The following is a 16,041-nucleotide window of genomic DNA, read 5'->3' on the forward strand; positions in this document are numbered from 1 at the left end:
TTATTTGTATTTCAGACAAGAATGGGGGAAACATTTAACTTAGTGTGTCCCAGACTGTAATGCACATATCGCTAGGTATATTTCAGATCATTTTGGGTGGGACACAGGCAAGCATTTTTTGACAAGTATATATTCGTCTTAACCCTTGTAACTAACAAACGAAAGTAGTAATTTCATGAAAATTCTTGTTGAGGAAGATATCAAATACAAAAACGGGTGAAATAAAAATTATTATTAGAAGTAATATAGGTGGAACATGAATATGATAGATATCAGGAGAGTCAAACGTGTATCTTTGAAGACTAGGAAACACTGTTTTTATAGAAAAGATTTACTCCTTAACCACAAAGTTCAGATATTTGTTACTTAGGCGAGGTGATGACATTTTTGGGGAGAGAGAGTATGCAAAGCTGATTTCAAATTATAGTGTGTAGTCAGCTCTAATCTTCTTGAGAGGCCTCGCTGGACTTTGAAGCAAGTCAGCATCACCCATAGTCAAAGCCATGTGTAGAGTGGGTAGACTATTTCTACTCTTGTCTTTGTCAGCATCCATAATCACAAACTGGGCTAAAAGTCATTGTTGTTGAATGGATTAACACTGGGCATGGTAATTTCAATGTCTCCTGACTGCCTTCTCCTCTAATTGACTGGGAAGCACTCTTTTCCCCATCTCTGGGAGAATACATCCCAGAGTTTAGATCATGGTAAATCCATTTGTGACATGATCAGTCCCCCAAATGTATGAATGATGACTGTGTCCACTTTCTTCTTTGTTCAGGATCCTCTCAGCATGAGGTCCTCCTTGCAGGCAGTAGCACTCTGGGGGAAGAAGGCCCCTCCACACAGCATCACTGCCATCATGATCACTGATGACCAGCAAACCATTGTGACTGGAAGTCAAGAAGGTCAACTCTGTCTCTGGAATCTCTCACCTGAACTAAAGGTTAGTGAAAATGATTCATATCGAAACAGATGACACTCACAAAATAAGCACAACTTGCTTCTATCTGCCATGGCGGTGCGAGTTTTGCATGATTGTTAAAAAGGTGCTCACTGAAGCAGTAAACTGGTTTTACTTCTGAATTTGGAGAAAATAATGGATCAAGATCATATTTGAAAATTAGATTATGAGTATTGCTAATCTTAGCTACCAACTAAGTGTTATCGTCCTTTAAGCTATGCTAAGTTTTACCATTTTACATCCTGAATTATATGTTTAAGTAACTGAACTACAGACATGTAAATATAATTCTAAAAATCATGGCTCATTAATCTAAACAAAGGGCACCCTTGAAAACCACTATTAACTAAATGAATAATATCTTAATTATCTGGGTGTTTCTGTCAGTTTGGCCTTCTTGTTATTCTTGTGGTCTCTGCTTGCATGTGATTTTTAAAGATCACATCACAAAGCTCTAAATCCAATTTACTATTGTCGTCTTCCTATCTCAGAACCTGACCTCACCTAGGATTTGGCCCATTGATTAGCAATTAATTGTCCCTGTCCCAAGTCATAAACATTTAACATATTGGAATAGATATTTGCTTAGTGCTAGCAGCCTCTGGACCCAATTTGAACATTTAAACTAATGATGTACTTAAAGTATACTGCTCTCATTAAGAAGCCTTTTAAAGATCAAAGACTATTTTTAGCCTTTAAAGTTTGTCACTTTAAAACCTAAATTAACAATTAATTGTAATTCTATTTTATAGTGTAATTAATTAACACCTCCCATCACAGAAGAATTACACTACAGGACTGCCAACAACTGCATAGGAGACCAGCTCAGCTCAATGTTTATGAACATTCCTGAAAGAAGGAACTGGTATTATTGCAACAGCTGAGTTTTGAAAAGTGGCCTTCACATTTATTATCTCTTAGAGTTTAAACTCACGCTTCTAAATGGCTTAAATGGACTTGCTACGCTTTTTAATGTTTCAAGTATAGTGTTTTCCGGCTGGAGTAGTTGTCTTATAATATGTAGGTTGCAATAAGCGTAAGAAATTTGGAAGCCTCACATCTGTATCTTTTTACATTCCTTTTTATGTTCCTGTATATATTCAGCATTTGTTCAACATGCATTTATTGACTACATATTATAAGTTAGGTAGTACGCTAGGTACCTGGATTCAAACACAGATGAGAAGACTTGGTCCTGGCTGTCCAAGGGGCTGCAGTGTAGTAGAAGAAGGACATAGGCTGATGCAGTGCACTGATGGGATGATACAAGGTACTCGGAGTACCTGAAGTGCTGAGGGATTTAGATTTAAAAAAAAAAAAATTAACTAGCAAGAGCTAATGCCGCATGCTAATTAAAAGCAGTGATAATATTAGGGATTTTGAGATTATTTATGCAAGGAGATGACATAATCCTATATTAGTATATTTGTGATTGGGACTATCATTTGGTATTAATGTGAAGGGCTTACAGAAGGGAGGGAGAGAAGTGATAAGGGGCAGTGACTATGGTAGGAGCCTTTTCATTAATTTAGTCAAGAAAGTTTTTGAGTAGGAACCAAATCAGGGACAGAAGGGATGAAAAGGAGATGAAAATGGAAAGATATTGAGAAGAAAGAATGCGTGGAACTGAGCAACTGATTGGAGTGTGGGTCGAGGGGGCAGGAATAGTCAAGGATACCTTACTGACTTAGGGTTTGGGTGTGGGTGGGACTGGTGATGTGATGATATCATGGATTTGTAGAAGGAATAGAGGTGATTAGAGAATAAGAATGGGAAGGGAAAGGAGGTGATTTAAGTTCTGGAGATCTTGGAGTATCCAAGTATTTTTTAGGAGATTGGGACCACATCTCAGTTTTTCCCTGTCCACGGATGGTGGGATTGCAGGCTATAGGGGAGTAGAGAATAAGTTTCTCATCACATGCTCCTGTTATGCATGCTGCTTCCAGGCTCAGGGTCTGACTCCCAAAGACCTCTTAGTGAGGTCTGCCAGTGAGGAGCTTCTCCAAGTTTCATGCTAGGAACTACTTCACTTGTCCTTCCTGGTATTGATTGCTGGTATTTATAACACTTTTAAACATAGAGAAAGCTGAGCTGAACATCCTCCCAGATATATTCCCTTAGTATTGCTATGTTCTATTTTTCTTCCTATTTAATACTCAAAAGGAAACACAATAATGACAAAATGAAGAATAGCAAGAATAGCAATATTGTGTACAGAAAAAGAATGGAGAGCTTGGTCAAGTTCTAACTGATATTTACCAACTTTCATATGGAGCAAATGACATATTCTTTGATCCTTGATTTCTTCATCTGTGAAATAGGCATTAAACCCTGTTCATAAGTTGCACCAGTGCCTGGGTATGGTGGATGCTCATCAAATTTTGTGTTCCCATTTGCGCTATTGGAAGTTCCTGGCGGGGTGGGGGGTCTGGGATGGGCAATAAGTCATGGAGGTAGAGCCAACGAACAGAAGTAAAGGTCTCCTGGATTTCATCATGACAATGAGTAGATGTGTTTGGATTTTTTTGTTGTTTTATTCCAACAGTTCCAGAATATGATAAAAGGAAGAGATTATAATGAATTGTCACAGTTTATTTAACTACATGTGGGGATTTAGTAGTAGAATGAGGACTCCATATTCAAAGCAATGAAGTACCATTATGGTATTTTGTCCATAGCAGATTTTCTCCGGGAGAAGAAATCTCCTTGATTTGCTCTAATTCCTTGCTTAATTTGGCCTGTAATATGGAAAGGTGTTAAGTTCACAGGGGTATGTATTCCAAAATGTAATGATGGGAAAAGATAGTGTGTTGTTTTCTGAGATGGAACAACCATCTGGATTTCCCAGGAAAAAGGTAGAATAAGGTAAATGGTTGTAACATACCACAAAACTTCTTTGTAGCACTGGAAATTTGGTCTAATAACAGATCTTTAGGGAAGCATTTCTGATTATGATAGAAATAAGATGAAGGCAGAGAATGATTGTGTTTTGAAGTAATTTGTCCTCATTGGTATGATCACCTATGGATATGTTTGCATGTTCAGAAAAAGCATAATGAATATTAATTCATTGGAAATAGATTTTTATTACCCTCAAGGTCAGTTTCATTACCTACAAATTTTCTAGTCATTCAAATTAAAGTTTTAGTCCCTATTGACAAACTCTTCTTCATTTGAGGGGATCCTGCATGTCTTTTGTTTTGTAGTTTGATTTTCATAATCTTGTTTTATAAAATAAGGAGCAATAGACATCTTTCATACATGAGATAATGGAAGAATTAGCCCTTGGTGCTGTATTTTTAAATTCATGTACAGGAGAAAGACATTGGCATTTTCAATAACAACTTAGTTAAAACTTTATTTTTAATGCAGAAAAATTAATTTTTATTATTTCTGGAGCAAGAAATGAAATGAGGTTACGATAAGGATATAATGGTTACAAAAAAGGTAATATTTTCCTTGTATTATTTTGTAAACTCATTTCTGAATTCTGAAATTTGCTCATTAATATGCTACTATCAACTGAGGCACATTTTGTGCATAATAAACATCAACACTGACTTATTTGTATTCAAAACCTAGATGTTGTAAAACAGGTCTGGTGATTATTTAGGTTTCATGATAGATACAAAACCAAAGCCAAAAACAAAGAACTGTGTACAAGACATCTCTTGTATCTAGATGTTTATTAGATTTTTTTTAATTTATTTGAGAGAGAGAGCAAGCATGAATTGTGGGGAGAGGCAGAGGGAGAAAGATTCCCCGCCGAGCAGGGAGCCTGATGCCAGGACCCCAAGATCATGACCTGAGCTGAAGGCAGACGCTTAACCAACTGAGCCACCCAGGTGCCCTGTATCTAGATGTTTATTATTCTGTGGATTTTGATATGGCATAGATCAGTTTTCCTGAAACCTATGTAGAGCAAAAACATAATATAACAGGATTTTCTAATCAGAATTATGAATACTTATATAATGTGATGTTTATATTTCTTCAAAAGTTTATAGCTGTTTAAAAGCTTACCCTCATCATTTCAGATTTCAGCTAAAGAACTTCTGTTTGGTCATTCGGCTTCAGTAACATGTTTGGCAAGAGCAAGGGATTTCTCGAAACAACCTTACGTCGTCAGTGCTGCTGAAAATGGGTAGGTAAGATGTGCGCAACTTTGTGACCATCTCTGTTGCTTCTCCCTTTTTAAAATCAATGATGGGGTACAGAATTCTGGGGCTGAAGGAAACCTTAGTGATTATCATGTTCCTTTTACATAGAGGAAAATTTAGATCTTGAATGGTAAAGTAATTTGTGTGATGATCCCAAGGAATGTGATCAGTACTGTGTCTCCCAATTTAACTCTTTTTTTTTTTTTTTTCTTGCTGGATTATGGCCAAAATAAACACTCTTAACTTGTCTATCAGGCCTTGTGGCAGCCTCACTATATAAAGGCAAATGCCACCTGTTGTAGAATTGAAAACGGAAACGTCTGGGTGCTTGTCTTTTTTCATGTAGTAACTCACTTTGAGCTCTTAAGCAAACCTATCCAAGCCTTCATCGTTTTGTAAAACAACTCAATAGTTATAATCTTCATGTTATACACTTGTCTGAAATCATTATAGGAGAAGCAGAGGAGAGGGCTCAATGGTAAGTGGGATGGGGGGAGAGGGAAGGGAAGGGAACATAGACTGTGATTTGGGTGCAGTTTCATGGAGGCAAGGTTTATACCAATGAAATAGGACTAAGCTGTAAGAAAAAGCCTCGCCGATGGAAGAACTACTAGGAGCTGGACTCTGCTGATGAGTTATTTGCCAAAGTAGATTCGGGAATGCGGAATCGATTCAGCATGCATTTGTGAATCAGGGATTGGATTACTGGCTGAAACAAGAGAACCCCCTCCTTTTTTTGTTTTTAACTTGAGGAGAAAGTACATGGCCCTGAACTCTGAGAACCAAAAGAATAATGAGTGTCCAACTTGGAGAAACTGAATAGTTTAACAAAATGCTAGTGAAACGGATATCAAAGAGGTACCTATTCTCATAGTTTACAGCAAAGCCATCATTGTTAAACTTAGAGAGATTGAACTTTGGATGAGGCTAGAGTGAAATGCCCTAGTACATTCTTTTCTTAACAATTGCTAGTAGCTTTCATATGCTAGGGTTGCCACAAAGCCTGCTACACAAGCTGAGATAAATGAGTGTTGCCAGTCTAGAGAATTTGGGAGATGGTGATTTTTTTTTTTCCTGAGACTACTTGGAGAGTTGAGAAAAATTAATTGCTAAATGAGAAATAGCTCTGGAAAGTACCTGAGTTCCAACCTGAGGTTTTTGCCCACAGTAGTCTAGCTCCAAAAAAGAAACTAAGGTTAATGGACATATTCTTGATGATAGATGAATTCAGCTGTACGACCCTGCAAATATAATTATTAAAGAGCCAAGGAGTCTGGTTTGATCTTCCTTTCCCAAGATGATTTGAATTTTCTGGAATTCTGTTTCTTCAAGATGCAAAACTTGGCCTGCATCTATAAGATATTCTTTAGGCAGTATCTACATTTCAGCTGCTGCATACTTAACAAATCCTAGTTTAATCTACTGGAAGTTATTACACTTACTAGACTTGGTCCATTATTCCCCAACAACAATGATTTTTTTAGCTTTGAGAAGACTCAGGAAGTGACCGTAGACTTAGCGTTTCTGCTTCCAAAATGTTCAGATGGTACCCCAAATTGTTGTGATTCAGTTTTTCATTTTTTTCCCAAAGTATAAGTTCATCAGTAGGCATAAGATTCAGGAATCCCAGTGAGTTCCAGGATGACTGAAAGGAAATACTACCTGGAGACCTGATGTTGAAGCAACAGAATGCCAAAGAAAAAAAGATCCTGAAGGTGGTTAGTGGGAAAAAGCAGATTATTTATAATGGAATGTAATTAAGCTGACTTCTCAGCAGTAAAATGAAAACTGGACAGCAGTGAAATATTTTCAAAAAGTTGAGAGAAAATATCTGCCAACTTAGAATTGCATGTCTAACAAAAATATCTTCCTAAAAATGAGGTCAAAATAATAACGTTTAATACAAATACTGAGAATGCTCACTGCCAACAGATCCTCTATAAGCAGCATAATTCTAAATTATATTCTTCAGTAAGAAAAGCCATGATTCAGAAGGAAGAGCTGAGATGGAAGAAGGAATATTGAACAAAACCAGCAAATTTTTAGAAAGTGTAAATAAATACAGACTATTACACAACAGTGTTTATGTATCTCCCATGCCCTGCCCCATACATATTCACACAATCCTAGTCAACAATTGCATAGGGTTGGGTAGTGACCAGATCCCACATGCTGTGGTGTTCTAGAGGTGGGTAAAGCTGTTGATTAACATTAGAATTTAAGCTAGATGTACATGTTGATATTTCCAGGGTAGCTGCTAAAAGAACAGAGAGGAGAAATAAAAATAAAAGAAATAGAATACAGAACTTCCAACTTGGAAAAGAAAAAATAATAATGTTATTTAATCCAAAGGAGACAAAAATAAATGGGGCAAATGGAAAGCACAAGATAAGGTAGTTGAGCTAAATCTGACTAAAACCGTAATCTCAGTTATGTAGAGGGACTGAGCCCTCTAGTTAAATCACAAAGATTGTCATATAACTTAAAAGACAAAAACAGCGTAAGGACATAGAAAGGTTAAAAGTAAACGGATGGAAAAAGATTTATCAGATGAATACTGACCAAAATAATGTTGATATAGCTGTATAAATATTTTATATTAATAAATACACATAGTTAAAATCTTAAGGCAAAAAAGACTTGGCATTGATAAAGAGGGTTATTACTTATTAATAAAATTTTCAATCAGCAGCAGGAGATGAGACCAGAAAGTTAGGCAGGCGCCCAGTCTTAGAGTCTTCTAGAACCATGTTCCTCCAACCTGAGCTTGCATCAGGACCACCCGAAGAGCTTGTGTAAATACAGATTTCTGGACCCCACTCCCAGAGGTATGGGTTCAGTAGGTCCGGGCTGAGGTTCAAGAACTTGCATTTCTAACACGCTCCTGGACAGTGCTGAGGCTGCTTGTTCAGAGAACATATCTGGTGTAGTGAGTATCCTATAATGGGGGCAGTGAGAGAAAGTGTGATGTCAAGAATGACTTGGGAAACTCATTGGTGAGGATACCAGTTAATTATGAGGATAGGAAACTAAGGAGGATGGATGTTACACTTCATTGTGAATATGAGGAGTGTGGAGTCTCCCACGTCATCCACATAAAGAGATATCTAATAGCTAGTTGCATGTGGAAATCTAGAGCTCAGTGAACAGCTCTGGGCTTCCAACGTCACATACATAGTACCTGCAGTGATGGGAGTAGATAATTCACCCGGAGAGAGTGTGAAATGTGAGAATGTAAGAAAGCCTAAGACAAAAATCTAAGGAAAACCAGCATTTAAAACAGCATAAGAATGGAACCTGAGAAGGCCAGTGAAATCCCAAAAGTGTAATGGAAGACAAGAGAAAAGAGAATTTGAAGAATATAAGGGACTTGGAATTCAAGATGGCAAACCATGTTTATCTCCTCTCCCTCTAGATGTTGAATTAAAATAGAAATCATAGCAGTTTTATAAGCACACAAATATAAGAATAGGAATGGGGCCAAGAGAAAATAGTGTATTTCTGAAAGTAGAAAAGTGGACAGAAGAATGGCGACTGATCTATTTATCTACTGGATGAATTTTTTATTGAGGTGCTGAGGTGGGGATGTAGAATTCAATAAGGAAAAAAATGCCTTTTCTCCAGGAATTTAGTGGGAATTTAGCAGTTTTGTAACTTTATATGTTGTAGATATTTTCCTCTGTGTTCTTTTCAATGAAATTAAAAAATCAAGAATTTAAAAATTTTGGAAATTGTTAAACTTTTTTTATGTGATTAAAGGTGATCTCAGTAGAAACGTTGGGAATGGTATTTCAAAAGGAAAAGAAGAATGTACATTTTAATAGTCAATTTTCCTGTGTTCTTATTAAGTATGTAACTTGTACAGTTCCAGCTAAAATGTCAATGCTACTTTTGGTACACAACACATTTGCTTTCTTTCCTTAAAAAGAATTGATAGGCAAAGAGTCAGTTTTTGCTTTGTGGTATTTTTGTATTACTTTTTTTTTTTTTTTTTTTTACTTTAAGATAGAAAATAAGATGATAAGAAAACAAATAGGGAAAGCATTAGAATCCAGGAGAATTTAGAAACATTAGCATCACCGAGAGAGCTTTTACTGATGCCCAGGCTCCAACCTTGGAAAATGTGATTTAATTAGCATGGCTTGATGTCTGGGTCGGACATCAGTATTTTTAAAAAGTTTGCTGATGGTTCTCATGTATAGCCAGTTTAGAACCACTGGTTTAGAGATAGACTTATCTAGAAACAGACTAACTGACCAAGAGCTTGGCAAAACCTATATGCCGGGACTCCAACACAGAGCCGTGGAATTAGAATCTCTATGGACAATTTTAGAAATATGTGCAGGTGATGCACAGCTAGAGTTGAGAACTATGCTAATAAACTCCAGTTCCTTATGAAGCTAAAATTTTATATTAATAGCAAGTTAAGGTTCTATTTCTTTTTACCTTTGACACTTTTTTTTACCTTTGAGATATATTATCTCAACTTCTCTTTCCCAGTTTTATTTTTCACACACACACACACTTTTCCCTTGTTTTATTGAGTTGCATGAGTTTTCATATTACCTCAAATCCTTTTTGGAATAAAGTTGGATATAAACAGAAAAAAATTATGAATATTTTGTTTCTATAACCAGAACAGGGTTTCTCAACCTCAGTACTAATTACATTTTGGAGAACCTTAGAATTCTTTGTTGTGGGGCCATCCTGTGCATCCTAGGATATTTAGCAGCATTCCTGGCCTTCCCCCACTAGATGCCAGTAGTGTGTTCCTAGTTGTGATTATCAAAAATATCTCTCATCATTGTCGAATGTTCTTTGGGGGGCAAAATCGCCCCAGGTTGAGAACCACTGATTTAAAGATTGATGTCCAGTGTTTGGCCAGAAAAACAAAAAAGCCCAGCAAAACACCAAATGCATCTAGCATTTACTATTATTAATTCATATCTTTTGCTTCTTAATAGCAGCTTCTCCCTTAAAGCCAATAAAGCTTTCATTTATTCTTTCATGGAAAGTTTTGCTTATGTGTTGAAAGTGTCAAAACTGAAGGATATTACCAAACAACTGTGAAACAGCCGTTCTGGTTTTTGTGAACGGAAATCATGTAGATTTAAATTGCCCTACGCTGGGTGATATACTTTGTCACTGTATTTCATAATTTTATGTACATCCTTGTAACATACAGGAAAGCAAGTCAGAGTTTTCTAAACAATGAGAATTCTCTAAATATGTAGTGGCAAGTGTGATTTCAACATTTCAGAATAAGCAAAGAAGTAAACCTTATCAATGATAGACCAAATGTAGCCTCTTGGTGGCACTGTTTATTTTTATAAAAATGATACCTCAGCTCCAGAAGATGCAGCCCTCGATGCATTATGCTTTTCAGAATATGTAGTTTAAGTTCAGTGAAATAAACCATTTTCAAGGGGATGCAATTTCCATGAAAAGACTGTTGTACTATCACTCTAACAGACTGTGATAGCTGGATCCACACAATTTGTTTTAGGTCAGGTTGGCGCTAAAGTAAGGTTTGTAGGCGGGCGGCAGGGTGTAATTACCCAAACAAAAAGACACAGATACAGTATGTCATCCCTGCTAATGACCACAACATTTTCTTGCTCAGTAATCTGTAACAAAAAGCCACATAAACGATCAGCTTGCATTTAAGTGCAGCACTAAAGAAAAACTTGGTGACACAAAAATCATTTCAGCCAATTGAGTAGAAATGACAGAGAATAATGCAAAGTTATCTCTGCTAGGGAGATGTGTGTTTGGAATGTCACCAACGGACAGTGCGTGGAGAAGGCCACTCTTCCTTACAGGCACACTGCAATCTGTGTAAGTACCTTCCCTTCCTTCAGAACATTTCCGGATTCTGGAACTCCTTTAGAGCATTTGCGAAGCACACATTTAAAGAAATGTCTTTGGAGGATATTTTTTCCTTTGATTTTTATTTTGTCCCTGGAGTAGAATAGTGTCAGCTATCATCTGTTATTTTGGCATTTTTCTTTCCTAAAAGTTACTATTCAAGCATTTTTTTCTGATTCTTTCTTTATTTCGTTATCTAACAGACAAATTCGAAAGACAATTTTTAACTTTTTCTTCGTTACACTCACAACACACACACAGACACACACATTAATGACATGCTATTTTATAAAGCAAAAAAGTTTTTTGTCTTCAATTTTAACCTTTTTTGGGTGGATAGGTTCTTAATTTCTGAATTTCTTATTCATGAAAAGATAACAAAGTATCGCTGTACCTTTATAATCATCTCCCAGTATTTAAAACGGATTTTGGCTTTTGGTAGATGGACTCCAATCATACAGGTGAGGCAGTTGCATTATACCAATGGTGCTCACAGTGTTTTTTATATTTTACTCATTGCTTTTGGCATTGATGACTTGCACTGCAATACTCACAAAGTCGTTTCTGGGACCAAAACTTGCACAGTGAGAGAATTTGTCAAGGGTACAATATATTACTCAATCTTTGATAAAAGCTGTTCTCAAAACTTATTTGGCACAAGAATTCTCACACACTCTTCAAACACTTTTATTTCTTTAACGTATAATAATGTTGCTAGAAGAAGGAACCTGATTTTTTTGTTGTTGTTTAATTCTACATAGCATTCTAGAAATAAAACAATTGTGAGCTTTCCATAACTTGGAATAAGATTCTTTCTTCCTAAAAGATCCCCCTTCCTCTAGAAAAATGGTGAATTACAAATGAGACTAAAGTCCCAAATCAATGCTTCAAAAATATGGAATAATTGAGCTAAAAGAAACTTTACTTGCTATTCAGTAGCAGGTAAATACTTTAATTGAATAGATGCTAAAACTAAAATCCAGAGAGTCTTCACCATAGCCCAAATTATGTTAATTGCTAATGATAATTAACTCTTTGCTTTGAATTCCATTTTCATAGTATTACCACTGCTCATTCCGGATGACAGGGGAAGGTTGGCTTTTGTGTTGTGGAGAATATCAAGATGTTCTTATCATTGATGCCAGAAGTTTGGCTGTTATTCACACTTTCATATCGTCTCAGTCTCCTGATTGGGTCAACTGCATGTGCATTGTTCACTCCATGAGAATTCAAGGTAATAGTTGGGTATTATATAACACTAAGAGAGTGCATATAAAAATACCACTTTTGAATGATTTGTTAAACTAATGGGCAAGAGTTCAGAATACTCCTTTATGTTTACCTGTTGGTGGGGACAGTTCTCTAAGCCAGATCAAGAAAACTGAGAACACTCATACCAGTGGTTCAAGTCATTAGAAAGTCAGCAAGAGGTCAAGATGAAATGAAAAGAGGAGACTGTTTCCATGACTCAGTTCATTGGTACATTTCAAGAGTGACAAGCATGCATTTGTTGTGGATTAGCAAGACTCTTGGAACTTTTGCCTTGCTGTATCTTCTGGATGTAGTAGAGAATTCCGATTCATGTAATGAGAGAATTCAGATTCTGTAATGGCTCCTTACTTGTTTCTGAAATAAGAAGGTGTAATACTGACAACATAATGATTTTCAACGTAGTTCTGCTCTTAGTGGTGCTCTTCTATTACATGGGGGTCACTTTGAAATTTTAAAACAAATTTAAAACATGATCTAAAATGTTTATTTTTTATAAAAAAACAAAAAAACAAAAAACCAAGGCTGAATAATTTCCACCTACATAATCCTGTGTAATCCTTAAATGACTATGCTGTGATCTTTACAGCAACCAGTTATAACAGGGGTCAGCTTATACGTGGCCTTTATTGTTTTTACAGAAGATTCTCTCTTGGTGGTATCAGTAGCGGGTGAGCTCAAAGTATGGGATCTCTCTTCATCTATCAACAGCATTCAGGTTGGCTTGTGAAACTTTTTATTCTCTAATTTCAAGCATATTTATTGAAATTTTTTTAATTATAAAGGTGTTCCCCATTCGTTGTTAAGAGTTCAAATAATGTTGAGGTGCCTGGGTGGCTCAGTCGGTTAAGCATCTGCTTTCAGCTCAGGGTCATGATATCAGGTATTGGGATCCAGCCCCACATAGGGCTCTGCACTCAGCAAGGAGTCTGCTTCTCTTTCTCCCTCTCCCCTCACCTCGTGCTCATGTGCATGTGCTCTCTCTCTCTCCCTCTCTTTCATATAAATAAATAAAATCTTTAAAAAAAAAAGGAGTTCAAATAATGTAGAAATGAATAATTCTGTCTCCATGTACTTCCCCCCATCACTCTTCCAAGGGGTAGGCGTTGGTAGCAATTCGATTGTATCCTTCCAACCTGTTGTCAGGGAATATACAAATATTTTTATTTATACACACACACACACACACACACTGGTTACATTTTAAAAGAAATAAATAAATAGGTCATAGAGGAATATCTTTCCGAGCCTTACAGCAGAAAGAAAGACGCCTTTCTTCTGAGTATATGTGAGTGGTAGCAGGGAGATGACTATGAACGGCTGGGGGGTCACATGCACTGAGAGTCCAGTATATTTACCTGCTCCCTGCATCAACTTGGCTACAAGTTGAGGTGGTGGATGAGAGAACAGTCATAGTATTTATGCTGATGATAAAATTGTTTCAGCTGCCCTATGGTCTGAACTCTCCTTTGGAATTTCTTGGTTGGGGAAGCCTAGGGATTGTGTTAGCATAATGAGCCCAAGAAACATACACCAGCATTATCAGAAACTTATTGCTAATATAGTATTCTAGGTGTCCTATGTTGGCCACTCTTTTTTTTTTTCAAAGCATTTTATTCATTTTTCTATTTTAGCAATTAAGGTACTGCAGGTTTTTTCTTTAATATTTTACTTTTTTTGTTTTATCTTTCTGCCATGTCTGAAAATTAGAAACTTACTCATATCTTTACATTCTCAGCATCCAGCACGGTCCCCAGAATGTTTGTCGGATGATTATATAAGGAATCCTGCTTATGATTTCCTTTGCAAAATAACTTCTTATTTCAGAAAACTCAAAAGAAAACTGGGGTAGTTTTTATAAAAATGGTGTGATCTGCTTCAGGTGTACGATGGGGCAAGTCTTCTTATACAGTCATGTATAAATTACCTAGAACTAGTACTAAAATATTCCCATTACTTTTGAAGGAAAAGCAAGATGTCTATGAAAAGGAATCCAAATTTCTCGACTCCCTGAACTGCCGGACAATACGATTTTGCACATATACGGAGAGACTTTTACTGGTGGTATTTTCTAAATGTTGGAAGGTATTAATACCAGTGATATACAAATGTAATTTTTTCTTGCTCAATGCAATAATTATAAGAATATGATTTAAATATGATCCAAACTCTATATTATTATCAGAGCATGGAATGATTTGTCTTTTATAACCCACTTTTATCAATTTTCCTCTCCCTGCACTCAGCTGTTTTGCTTCTCAGGAGATTATATATCTAAAATATATCCTAATTTTATTAATAACAAACTATTATTATAGTGAGCATTTATCTCTAGATTATTTTTAAAATTTAATGCCCGCCCTTTAGAACTAAAAAGAAAACTAATACTTTTCACCTACGTACACTGATTTTATTTTTAGACCTTTTTTTCTTCTTCTGCTTAGTCACTACATTCATTTTTAAGAATATACATTCCTTTCTTGTGAATATATTCACTGATATCTCCAATAAGAAAGAAAAACTAAGTTATTATATCATCTGATGGCATCCCTTTTTTCTTTAGTGTTCCATATATCTGGCCCAGTTAATAAAATGATATTGTCTTAACTTACATGTTGATAATATATTTTTGAACAAAAATATAAAGTATGTGGTCTAACAAAAGATTTCAGCTGTATAAACTTTTTTGTATAATAAATTTTAAAAATTTAAAGTTGGACTACCATATGGAAGAAATAAAATTATATGTAAATTTTGGGATTTTTGGTCTCTGTGCTTAATGGGCACATTCTGGAATGGTACAAAGCTTATTCACTGAAACCTACCTTAATGTAAATGTGAAAAAATAAGTACCAGTAAAATATCACTTTGGTACATGAGTACAGTGTGTCCTGTTATTAATATTTAATATATTGTTGCATTAACACTGCCATCTAAATGGTCTTGATAAGCATAGTTTGTCTTTCATCTCATTGGCAGATTAGATTAGAAGCTTTTGTTAATGTGTGTCATTAATTTTGTATTTTAGGTTTATGATTATTGTGATTTTTCCCTTCTGCGGACTGAAGTTAGTAGAAGTGGGCAGTTTTTTGCTGGTGGAGAGGTGCTTGCTGCTCACAGAATCATCATCTGGACAGAAGATGGTCACAGTTATATCTATCAGCTGCTGAACAGGTGGGCTCAGATGGGAGCGGCATACAAAACATTCAGGTAGAAAATGAACTTTGGGAGGTTTATTATGGAAAAGTCCCTGCATGCCGCCCATGATCAAAAACCAGAACAAAACAACTTTGGCACTAGAAGATTTACTCTGGGCTTGGTAGGCTTCAGCCTTTGTATAAAACAGCAGGGGATGAAGGAATGAGATTAACCATGTATAACTTGTACAGCTGGTGCTGGGTTTTCAAAAAGTCACTTGTAATTATTAACCCAACAATTTCTAACTAGAGTTTAGAAACTTGAATGGTCCCATCCGGCTTTTGAATGTGGGAGGAGGAAAAAAAAAAAAAAACGAATAAAGAACCCCAAAGTTCTAAACTCTGCTTTTTATTTTTCGCCATGCAGTGGGCTTTCCAAAAGCCTATACCCTGCTGATGGAAGAGTGCTTAAAGAGACCATTTATCCTCATTTACTGTGCTCTACTTCTGTGCAGGAAAATAAGGTAATGCAAGGAGAGAGTGACTGCCTCAGAACTGTTTCACTCCGCATCTTAGTTCAGTGTCGCTTTGTCTGTAGCAGAGTCAGACTTGAAACAGTTGAATTGAAGAACCACAGCAAGTTATC

The 16,041-nt window shown here is 36.2% G+C and overlaps 1 protein-coding gene across 1 annotated transcript in view; it reads left to right on the forward strand.

Annotated features, from left to right (window-relative positions):
• The first annotated feature begins 790 nt into the window (after positions 1-790).
• Positions 791-16,041, forward strand: part of WDR72 (WD repeat domain 72) — a 190,708-nt gene continuing 175,457 nt past the window's right edge. The window contains exons 1-8 of the mRNA XM_078078999.1: positions 791-943; positions 4,999-5,105; positions 10,881-10,959; positions 12,049-12,223; positions 12,903-12,976; positions 14,224-14,343; positions 15,287-15,432; positions 15,823-15,919. Of these exons, the coding sequence (XP_077935125.1) occupies positions 791-943; positions 4,999-5,105; positions 10,881-10,959; positions 12,049-12,223; positions 12,903-12,976; positions 14,224-14,343; positions 15,287-15,432; positions 15,823-15,919 (951 nt within the window). The remainder of the gene's footprint in view (positions 944-4,998; positions 5,106-10,880; positions 10,960-12,048; positions 12,224-12,902; positions 12,977-14,223; positions 14,344-15,286; positions 15,433-15,822; positions 15,920-16,041) is intronic.

This window comes from Halichoerus grypus, chromosome 8 (assembly GCF_964656455.1).
Source record: "Halichoerus grypus chromosome 8, mHalGry1.hap1.1, whole genome shotgun sequence".
NCBI classification, from domain to species: Eukaryota; Metazoa; Chordata; class Mammalia; order Carnivora; family Phocidae; genus Halichoerus; species Halichoerus grypus.